At 39.8% G+C, this 12,022-nt stretch overlaps 1 protein-coding gene across 4 annotated transcripts in view; it reads right to left on the bottom strand.

Moving 5' to 3' along the window:
* Positions 1-3,195: 3,195 nt before the first annotated feature.
* Positions 3,196-12,022, bottom strand: part of cdh19 (cadherin 19, type 2) — a 39,347-nt gene continuing 30,520 nt past the window's right edge. For 2 of the 4 annotated variants that reach the window (XM_025054510.1, XM_025054511.1), the window contains 4 exons: positions 11,541-11,662; positions 11,182-11,299; positions 8,691-8,942; positions 5,966-6,669 (listed from right to left, as the gene is read on the bottom strand). In XM_025054510.1, coding sequence (XP_024910278.1) covers positions 6,137-6,669; positions 8,691-8,942; positions 11,182-11,299; positions 11,541-11,662 — 1,025 coding nt within the window. In that variant the 3' untranslated portion in view covers positions 5,966-6,136. Of the gene's footprint in view, positions 4,030-5,233; positions 5,821-5,965; positions 6,670-8,690; positions 8,943-11,181; positions 11,300-11,540; positions 11,663-12,022 lie in introns of those variants that run through there. The other 2 variants (XR_003049388.1, XM_025054512.1) reach the window with 2 other exon arrangements.

Raw genomic sequence — 12,022 nt, forward strand, 5'->3', positions numbered from 1 at the left:
ACCAGCCACCAGTCGCCTCCAACTGCACTTTGGATGTGTGCATTGTGTCTCTATTGTGTATGCGCACATTGTGAGGAGTGTGTGCTCCTGGAGTCAGAAAAAAAAAAAAAGCCATCGATGCAGTCTTCAGAAGTAGCACATCATTAATAACGGAGGGACCTTTGAAGATCCTGCATAAATGTCTAATTAGGTTTGGTAACCTTTAGGAAACTCAAGTGGGTGAATACTAAACAGTCCTGGAGACCTTGTACTGCATGGCAAACTAGGCACTCAACATGTGGGAGAGACAATGACATTGAGGAGGTTTGCTCCCCCTGTTTGAAAGGGCATGTGGTTTAGGGCACGTCTTGAGTCATCGGTCAGTTTGGGGCCAGTTTTGCATTCAGCCATCATGCATGTAAATGTCATCATGGAAGAGGAACCCCAACAGTTTGTTCAACTGTTTGTGTCTTGGAGGTCAACAGTCTGGTCTACTCAGCTCAGCTCAGCTCTCATTCCAATATTTCTAGCTGCTGACAGCATGGATGCCAATGAGGCCGCGAATAACCTACACAGTCTAGAATTGAACCAACAACCCTTAAGGTAAGTAGACAACTGCACTTCCTGCAGAGCTTAAGCCATGCCCAAATAAATATTATTAAATCTTTCTTTCTATCTTTTGTAAATGGCTACTATTACTGGATCCATCTATTCATCCAACAATCCACTCATCCATCCATCCATTTACCCACACAACCACTCGTCCATCCATCCACTTATCTATTTTTAATTCCATCATTTGGAAGCCAAGCTGATTAACAAATTGTATTTACGAGGTTTTCAATCGATTGGACCCACGTCACCTCCAGGATCTTTGATGAATTTGGCAGCAGATCAACACCATCACTGACTCTGTAGGCGACACAGAGAGAGAAAAAAAACGAATTTCTTTGTCTTTCTAATTAGGCTGCAAGAACAACAGAAAACTAGCACATAAAAAAATAACCTTTAAAAATACTTTTTTTAAAGATATTACTGGTAGCTGCCAGTCTTCAATCAAAGATGACTTCTCTTCTTTAAAACAACTGTAGTTCCTCTGGTTTCCCCCAGTCTGGGTACATTTCATTTTGACTTGACAGGCAGGTCATGTTCTTACGTTAATTTTATGATTGACTGGTAACAGGTGGGGGTGACTAACTGTAGGCTCTGTTGCTTTAATTTCTGAGATTCCAAAAGAGACTTTTAAGAAAAGATAAATTTTTAAAAAAATCTCACTTTGTGGGAATTGTACTCTGCAATTTTCCAAGGCCGTTTGTTTCATGATAAACTGTGATATTACGTGGTTGTGAGAAATAAATACTACATTAAACCCCTCTACCTCAAAACTGGACCTTGAAAATGATTCAATACTAGACACTGGCTTTCAAGGTTTCATTTTTTGTCACTGAATTTGTTCTGTTAAGTGTTAGTGGAAGGTTCTCCATCTCCAAAAACCAGCTGTTTTTTTTCTTTACCGATCTTTGAGAATGTACGACTACAGACCAGAGGACATTCTTCATTCCTTCTTCATTGTTAAAAAAATGAAACTGTCCTTACAAGAAAAAACTTTTCTTTTTTTTTTTAACCTTGGACTGTGTCATGGAAAAAACTTTTTTTTTTAACCTTGGACTGTGTCATTAAACTAGTGGGACGGAATTTAGGACATGTATTGATTTTTTTTTCTAATATATTAAATAGCTGGGTATTGATTTTTATTTTTTTCTAATATATTAAATAGCTGTGTAATATCTATTATCTTTGAATATTTTATTATTAACAATGCAGCTGAATATTCCAGTTTCAGATTTCAGTTTGTTTAATCAAAAATTAAGTAACAGGCCAGAAGGCTCCTGGGTTGTAGCCTAGGAAAGGATGTTCAAACTCCGCCTCTCATTAACTTCTACCATTTTTCCCTAATGCTACATCAGATCTGCATCCTCGGAGCATCTCCTGTACGATCTCCAGGGATCGTACACTCACGGAACACATTATCAGGGATAGATGTTAAAGCCAGGTCTCTAAACAAGGTCCTACAAACACGCGGCACCTCGATGACCCCAGTGTCATTGTCACGCTCGGCTAAACGCGACATCAAATTAAGTCTTTGCAAATAGCAATGATGGTGTTTATTTGCATATAGAGCGGAGAAACTGATATCCAATCAGCAGTGGTCACTTGAGACGCATGTGGAGAGGCATCCTAATGTCAGGTGAGAACCTCTGGACCTACAGCTGCCCCACATGCATGATAATGTCAACTATGATCAGCAGAGACTAAACGTTGTTTAGACCCTGCTTTTCACACCCGCAAGATGCAACCAATTAGTTCTCCATGAGAGGATCTTAAAGCTTTGCCAATGAAATATATATATTAAATCTAATTTTATATTGAGGAACTCTCTGACCTCGGAAAAACGTGAAGAACGAAGTTGAAAAATGCATGTGAACGCCACGGAAAAGTTTACAGGAAATTGATTTCGTTAGATCTATACACAGAGGTCTTAACACGTTTCACTGTCAGTTTAACATCACAACACATGCTGTGGTGATAATGGTGTGACTCGTGACTGCCTGTGTGAATTGAACGGATGTGATTAGATTATAACTGGATGACTGCAGTGCCATTATTTTTAATGGAATAATATAAAAGTATGGTGCATGACATTTCTAATATGTAATTCCAATGTGTGAAAACATGTTTTATTTTGTATTTAGCAGATTTTTCAACGTGACTTCCAAGTAAAGTAAACACACAGATCCACTGGGGTTTCGAACCCAGGACCTTTGGCGTGTAAAAAACGTCATGTGACTAACTGACTTGGACTTGGACCGACAACCTTGACAAACTACTTTCTGTCAACAACCTGGACTTCAATCAAATCCAGAAGGAAACAACAACGTAATTTTTGAGAAACTTAAGAGAAACGGTTTAAGGCATCCCAGCACTGAAATGAGAAAACCACTAATTATCTGGTTGACCTTTGACCCAACGCCCTCTAGTGGCCTCTCTTTAGTATACGTAGCACCTAAAATATTTCACTGGCTGCTTAATTTTCCAAAAGCGAGAGACGTAGAACACAAGGCAGCGTCGGACGGTTGACAGCCAATCATGTATCATTGTTTTTCTGTCACGTCTTTTTTTTTTTTCCATCCTTAGCTTCACTAAAAATAATTGTTTTTCTGTCACGTCTTTTTTATTTCCATCCTTAGCTTCACTAAAAATAAACCTTAAGCACGACTTGAGATTAACAGGCACTCACTTCTGAGTCCTCCAACTGTTACCTATCAAAAAAAAAACAAATCAAGGCGCTTGATGAGCACGGAAAATGACACATTTGATGCAACAAGAGACGTCCATCAAAGTGTGCAGCGCCACCACTCACAGCCAAATGTGCTTCCTGAGCTTGATACATTCTGCCAGATCTTAATCTCCCTCTTTCTGATGTGACGAGCTCCGCTATTTCCTTTTCTGTAGCCCCGTGTCGTTGCGACAGCAGCGTATACATCATCAGGAGAAAATACTTTAAAACAGAAGTATTTACCATGCTGGGCTGTCTCTTTGTGCATTCATCATTATGTCACTTCCTCCATTCATTCATATAGAAAAAACCCCACATCCACGATCACAGGGTACGGTCTTTAACTGTGTATTCTGCACATTATGTCTATAGATGTAATGTTAGAGCAGCGAGCGTTCAAGCGCACATGGCCGACTCTTGTTGGACGATGACAGCTGCTATTACATTCTATTTCCATTCCACTGGAATATGATCCCCCATATAATGATGTCTACAGCACAAAAAAGGCACATAAATGATTTTATCTCCCCGCCCTCAGCTTAAAGGCACACACAATTGCCAGACATTCTTTTTTTAAAACGACTCACAGAATCCTTTCAGGCATCTATTCAATAATAAGCTGCACTGTCTGCCAAAAGACCCTGGAGTGACCATTGTGGCGGCGCGCGATGAGTTTGGCAGCGAGGTCGGACATGAGAGGCTGAATCTATAACCTGCATGGGGAGAAGCAGAGGACAGAGAAATTCTTCATTCGCCCAAATGGTTATAATTACACAAAGAAAGGGGGCTGTTAGGTTAAATTAGCCGTGATATTCACCACGGCTGTGATAGAAATTCACAAGGTTAAATGACACCAGGAGCCGAATGACTCCTGTCTTAATGGGGGAATTGAGAAAAGGAGGAAAATGTATTTTTTTTTTCTATCTTTTTTTGTGGAGACATCTGATTTTTTTTTTTCTTCAATTGTGAAGAAAATGATTGATTCTGAAAAGATGTGTTCGGGGGTAAAAAGGAATTTTTAGATTTTTATTTTATTTTTTTACATTAGAAGCTTTGAGTTGAATTTGAGTTGAATGGTGGTGTGTGGAAACCAAACACGTCACCGTGGAAATAAAAAAAAAGTATTTGAAAAGACAATTAAGTTCTTCTCCTCAGGACTTGCTGTCAAATATAACCTCAGAACTGAAGCTATTCTGAGGTCAGACGGATTTATATATAAATATATATATATATATATAGATATAGATATTTACTGTATATATAGTGATTATAATCTGATTATAATCCCTACCTTCCTCTTCAAAGAGAATATTAACGTTAAGAAATTAAGATCTGTTACAAAACCCAGACCTCCGACTTTTTGAATTCTACCACAGAATATCAATTGTATTCTTCCAGTTCTACTATTAAAATCTTAAATCTCAATCTTTGGTGATAAAATTTAAATTTTGGAAATTTGAATTGTCTCACTATAATCCCTTCTCTGCTCTAAATTTCAGGATCAACTCTTAGGATTCTAATCTCAGAAATGTTTCTCTTCCATCAGTTCTTCAGATCAGGTTTTATCATGAGTTGTCGCACTTTATTCTTCAGCATTCTAAAGAAATGGGAAAAATATATATCTATATATATATGCCTTCTGCTTACTCAATATTTTTCATTCCCAACTCCATCACCCAGACAGAACAGTCGCCCTCTTAACGGAATTTAAAAAACTGAATAATTCCCTAATCCTCTTCTTCTTCGCTGCTGTTTTTCTTCTGTGAGAACTTCATTCTCGGTGTGGTCCAAATGCTGACCTTCACAGACTGCAAACAAACCAATTAGCTGCTAAGAAGGTGAAGGGCTGCTGGGACCACATCATCACACACACCCCCCCCCCACCCGTCCCTCCACACACACACACACACTGCAGAATGCAGCCAATAATGCTGTAAATGACTGTGAGGGAGAAGAGAGTGAGTCTATTATGAAGTTCCTCCAGAGTTTCACTTCTTTATACATTTCAGATCAATCCTCTCACAACTTCTTCTTCTTCTTCTTCTCTGACTCTTACTTTACCAGACTTTTTTTTTTTTCTTTTTCTGACGCACTCTCCCTCTCAGCTGCTGATTGGCTCACGCAGATTGTGTGATGGACTCTCTGGTGACTCAACAGAAAAGCAGAGGGACCACATTATACAGCATTATACATGTTAAACACTTGATATTTAATGGATGTCTTCTCTTCTGTGTCAACTTTCATTTCTCACACATCAGGAAACAACACTCCCGTTTAGGGAAATGTACGTTCCAAATATATATGTTAATGATCAGTTTAAAATTCATGGCGTAAACGTTGTCAAATCATAGACGATGTATAAGAACTGGAAGAAGCCACCGTGATGTGAATTTTGAAAGGTCGGCAGGAAGTCATACGTTCTGACAAACCTTTTGTCTTAAAGATGTTTTCATCTCTGTTGAAAAAGTCCAAGGAATTGAAGAAAGCGCAGCGTGTCAACTTTTCTGGAAAAGTGTTTTGTAGCCAGTCAGTGTTCAGCAAAGTGTATTGATATAAATAGCATAAGAAGGAAAATAAGATCAAAATCTGCCCCACAAAATGAAACCAAAAAAAATTTTCAATCAGATAGGATTTTTCAATCAGAGGAAAGTCAACGTAATCTAGGAGTAAAATACAAATACACTCAGAGTACAAACACCTATAATATGTTATAAAATACCAGTAAAACTGTTATGAATATCACGAGGTTCGTGTTCTGTTTATGAACTGGCAGCTACGCCTCAAACTGACATCACCTGGAAGGTCGTGGAGAGCATCATCTCAGAAGGTAGTGTCCTCCACTCCTGTCCCGTACCACGGTGTCAGTCTCACTAAACAGGGCCTGGGATTTGAGGCAGGTGGTTCAGCTGCAGCCTCCGACATCCAGGATTCCAGAGAACTCAGGGACCCTGTGGGAGTCCCTGAGCCCTCGTACGCGTAGATCCTCAGGCAGTCGTACGGAGGGACGTGAGGGTCCTGGTCGGCCTCCGCCAGCCTGTCTATAATGAACTGCCTGAAGACCTCGTCCTCCGGTCCGATCAGGTGCGAGTCCCTGATGTTCAGAGACATTCGGATGCTGGCCCTGACCTCCTCCCTCCGCAGCCTCCTGTCCCTGCGCCGGTTTGGGTGGCGACGCAGAGGAACATCTGAACTCTGGTGGTAACCCAGCTCTGCTCCGTCACCCGCAGCGTCTCGGTAATACAGCACCTTCTGAGACACCATCTCAGGCAGCTCCAGCTCCGTCACCTTCACATCCTGCTCCGCCTGCTGCTTCCGCCGGTGTCTCCACACAATCAGCAGTAGAACTGACAGCACTGCAGACACAACACGGTGGGAGATCATTAGAGTTAAACACCAGGGCAGGAGCGTGGTGGGAAAAGACCATCCAGGGTGCCTGATGGAGCAGATAGCTAAGGAGTGAATGAAATACTAAGAGCTGAGAATGAACAGGCCTGAGCATCGCCATGGTAACACAAGTATCTATGCTACAGTATGGAACAGTTCTCAAAGTTCTGACACTGCGTACCACCTCCAAACAAGTATGTCTCTCTAAGTACCGCTGGCGTGGGACGGACCAACCTTCATGGTCGACGATCATGGTTCAGAATAAGTCGAATCGAGATCATTGGTGTGCATCTTTGTCCACTATGTGGCGCTGTGGCATGATTCAATTGTCAATGCTAAATTCTTGCTATTTTGTTGGCTTTCCAATCCATCATTGGGCCACTCAGGTACTGTTTAAATTTTAAATTAATGCTGCAATTGTTTTCATTTTGAAACCAACATTTAATATGAAGTTGCCTTTTTTGCTCCATGTGGCCCCCGTGAGGTTAAAGCATGTCGGGGGGCGTTTTCACACTGCAGTTACTCCAGTTGATTTTCACCTCTGACAGAATGTAAGCAAAGTGAGCATCGTCGTTAATCTGTGATGAAGAGCAGAGAAGAAAGCGTACCATCCAGCGGCCATGATGAAGCCGTACACCCCCACACCAGCGTGTCCCAGGATGCCTTTGTTACGTAGTAAATGGCAACCAAAGCGCTCATTAGTTGCTATGAACTCGCTGCAAGGTTTTAGCATTTTAGAATCTGCATGTTAAAAGCACACGAGTGAGTTATTTATTTTTTTATTTTATTTTATAATGGGAATTTACTTCAAATTGCAGATTTGTTAATAGAAGAATCCGTTGTAATACTTGCCCAAACGAGGAGAGGTGAAAGTGCTCACGTTCAACAACATCGGCTGCAAAAGAACAATTTTTTTTACAACAACATGCCGGTGATTTTCTGCTGTATTTGAAATTAAAAAACAAACAAACAGTGGAATAATACCAGTGTTGTTTATTCACTTTGCTCTAATGTATTAGTTTCCACAGTGGAAACATCCACTGCAGCTCGACCTTTGCACTTGTGTTCTTTCCAGACTCAGTGGTCTTTAAGGTCCAGAGGTCGGAGGTTTGATACCAATTCTTTTTTCTACCGAGTTCTCGCCTGCTAAAAGTTAAATATTGATGGCTATTGAGTCAATATTTTTGTATTTTACCAAAACTATGAAGTTTGTGCTGCGTACAGACCCCAGAGCTGAAATGAAATTGAATAAAATGGTTTGAGAAAATTACAAAACTTAGTCAATACGAGCACTGAGTAAAAAAAAGTAGCAAAGGTAACGAGTAAGAAAAATAAAATTCACTTTTTGGGTTATTTGAGTAATTTGCGCCAAGTGTAACTTTTTCATGGCAAGTTTTAACTTGTTCTTCTTAACATATATAGTTGTTTTTTGGCTGTAGGAAGGTGCTTTACTAAGATGAAGCTTTAACTTGTTTTTCTTAACATATATAGTTGTTTTTTGGCTACGTTGCTTTTATAACTTTATTTTTGATGATTTTGTCAATCAAAATGCATCTTCTTCGAGCACGCTTGTTACTACACCTGGTATATATATATATATATATAATATCAATCATTTTGGTCACCTGTTGCAGATAACTTAATCTTTCAAGTCAAACATATTTATGGCCATCTGCTTTTGCTAGATTACTTTGTTTTTAGGACAATTTTTGGACAGATTGAAGCACATTTCAACTACTTTAACCGTTGTGTTTTCTTAAGATTTATAGTTTTCAACTACTTTAATCGTTGTGTTTTCTTAAGATTTATAGTTTATCTATTTGTTTTGCTTTTACTGACAAAAACTTTCATTGTACCGTGGGAGTTTCCATCATCAGTCTGTGGCGTCTGAATTAATATCTTTAACATTTTAAGATATGTTTGAGATAATAATAATAACAACAACAATAATAATAATAATAATAAAGAGGTTTTATCCCCATCTTCTCACCTGTGAGGGTGAGCAGGCAGACCAGGAGTCCTAACAGCGTCTGCATACTGACCCCCATGGACAGAGCCAGGGCCTCCACCCCCCCCGTGGGACAGTGACCTTGTGGCTGGCAGGTGCAGACGGTGATGGTCAGCGTGCTGGTGCTGGACAGAGCTGGAGTCCCGCTGTCTGTCACCACCACCGGCAGCAGGTACTGGCTTCTGGCTTTACGGGGAAAAGTGCTCCTGCGAGCCAGGGTTTCCGCTGTATTGTCTGGGAGTGAGGAAGTGAAGCCAAGACGAAGAAGTGCACTTTTTAACAGACTCTTCAAAGATGAGAGGAAGAAAAAAAAAGAAAAGGGAAAAACAAAAGTGCTCTCTGCTGCGTGAGTGCAAACCAGTGGGTGTTTTTTTGTAGAGGTATTGAAAAAATAAGATGAATAACAAGTGAAGTGACACACGTAATGGGATTTGAAACCCAATCCCAGCTCCGTGGACGACCTGAGCACCTTGTCAAATGTAATTTTCTCTGTGTACGAAAAGTAAATCTGGAAAAAATCTCCTTCACTTTAGGGCCAAACCTGCAAGGGTTTATTAAGACACAGTGAAGTTTTTTTTTTTTTTGGAGAGGAGAGTGGAATAGACCTGGTGGTAAATGGAAATATGTTTTATTAAAGGAGATCCTTCTTGATTCATTATTCATCTCCCTGTTGCTGACTGGACAGGCTAACGCCACAGCCGCACACATTTCACTCCACTTTATTCAATACCTTCAAACAATCCCTCCGCTGCATGATTTAACAACACGCTGCCTTCCATTTTCACCCCCTACTTTCCTTCGCAGCTATCAGGAAAGGCCGGTGCTTAACATAAACACTCTGTAGATTGACTTTTTTCCAGAGGTTGTCAACACAGAAATTACAACACAAACACAAAGAACTCCACCGCTACTCGTTCCCAAATATTTCATCTATTTTTTTCCCCATTATCTTTGGCAAAAAAGGCCAAATTTTGAGGGAACATCTTATTTTCCTTGTGTTAGCATTAAGCTATTTTGATCCTAATTGTCATGTTTTAAAGTTCTAGTCTTGACCGGTGTCCGGTACTGTTGTAAAATAAAGTTTGTATTTTCTCTGCCAGTTTACAGCTGCTTATATCAGTTTATTGTCATATTTGTCTTAAAAAAAACTCACTGATGGTTTTTATTAAACATTAGCTCCTGGCCTTGAGTTCAACAACTATGAATTTACCCCAAGGCTCATCCTCTACAAAAGTCTAGTTTCTAATTTTAAAAGTGCTTTTTATTTTTTAACGTGGACTTCAGCTTCACTCACAGAGAAACTGCCCTAATGTTGCTCTTAGTGTCAGGAGGCTGACGGGAAAAATGACCTGACAACAGTCTGGGTTTTCTTACGGTTCTGCTTCAAGGCTTTAGCACTGTGAGCTTATGCCACTTTAATTTACCCTGTACTTTGTTGAAGTTCAGCATATTTTAGCTAACGTCTGGTTGTATTAGCTAATACGACAGCTTTTAGCATATTACTAAATTCTTAGTTTACATTTTTTTCATATTTTTTACTAGCTTAGTTATGTTTTCACCTTTCACCTATTTTGTAGTTTCCACATATTTAACAGATTTTCTCAATCTAACGCTAACATGTGATGTTTTGTCATTTTTATCTGAGCTTATTATGCTAAATGTACCCAAATGTTTCTAAAAACATTGGCTAAAAATAGTTTTGCTACAGATTAGCAGTTGGGTAAGTTGCTGCTGTAAATTAATGATATAATCATTCATATAATTAACATTAATGTATTTAATTGTTTGCACATTTTAAGCTAACATTAATTTAAATCTTGAGCTTTTGGCCAGTTATTTTATGTCACTATTTGACAACAACACTGCAGCTGCAGCAAATACAAATAGGTTTCTGTCCCTAAACATTCTTTTCCAATTCCGTCTCAATAAAGCTGAACAAACAAAAAGCGCTACTCCCCACTCCCTGAACAACCGCTTTAAACAAAGCGCACATTTAGACTGTGTTACTTAATCTACTTTTTGATAAGTAATGTAAAAAGTAATGTGATTTTCTTCCTCTCCAATTTGCTGAGCCTGCTTTAAAATTGAAGTAAAAAAAATAAACTCCAAAAAATTGAGTCAGAGACAAAGGGTGGGGGCGAGGGGGTGATTTGGGGAGAAAGGCTAAAGACATCGGATTGAGTTGTGTTTTACCAAAAAAACAAAAATTGGGGATTTCATGCCGATGTGTCCCTGGACATGAAACATATCTAGAATTTCTCCTGGTGATTTTGCAAGAAGTTTGAATCATATGAAAAAAGACTGGGCTGAAAAAGCAGGACACAAAGGAGCCGCGTCTGTGTGAATGGTTGAGGCCTTAGAGCCGTCATAGACAATAACAGCAGCATATACTGTAAATACACAGCAGTATTTAGAGTGTACTAAGTGGCAGCGTTGGTAACCCTGTGTGGGTTTCCTTTCTGTCAGACGTCACCTTGATTATCTCTGATGGTGAAGTTTGGATTGATGTTCCTGTCGGGGACCATGGAGAAGTAGAAGTGATGTCCTTCCACAGGGTCGTCGGCGTCAATGGCACTGAGCAGCTGAATAACCTGACGTATGAAAAGGTGGAGTGCAGAGTGAATAAGACCAACGGCAACGTATATTTATACATAAATATATTAATGTACACAGGCAGTTATGTGTTTCAAGGATCTCTGCAAGAAATCTTGTTGAGATAAAGGAAAATGATTTGATGCCCTGTGGTTTTCAGAGAATTTTTATCGACCAATTTCACTCAAATTCACTGCTACAGAGCCAACCGTAAACTTGAGCCGGAGTGAATATACATACTTCTCCTGCCTGCGTTCCCTCGCAGATATACGGCTGATAATCTCTGGCAAGTCCTGGCACGTTGTCGTTTATGTCTAGGACTTTGATGAACGCCAGCACAGAGGAGGAGAGACGGTTCTGGGCTGCAGCAGTGAAAACACACATTTAGCAAAATGCACCGGGCGCACATATCAAAACTGATTTGTAAGATATGGGGTTGGGGGGGGGGGGGAAATGCTGCTCGGTGGAACACAGACTCGTAAAACTGATGTTGATGCTTTCAAAGCATTCTTTAAAACAAAAACAGGCAAATGATGTGAATAAATCTGCCAGGAGCCTGGAGTCCAGACTGCAGCACAAGTGACTGATGGTGACCATAAACAAAGACACATCTTACTGCTAGCTTCTGTACACGTGGTGCATGTGAGTATACAGCAAAATGTACTTGGATTCACCTGGGTATTAACAAAGTTTTAAATTATATCTTATAGTTAAAACAAAAC

This window comes from Cynoglossus semilaevis, chromosome 3, assembly GCF_000523025.1.
Source record: "Cynoglossus semilaevis isolate Cse_v1.0 chromosome 3, Cse_v1.0, whole genome shotgun sequence".
In the NCBI taxonomy this organism is placed as follows: Eukaryota; Metazoa; Chordata; class Actinopteri; order Pleuronectiformes; family Cynoglossidae; genus Cynoglossus; species Cynoglossus semilaevis.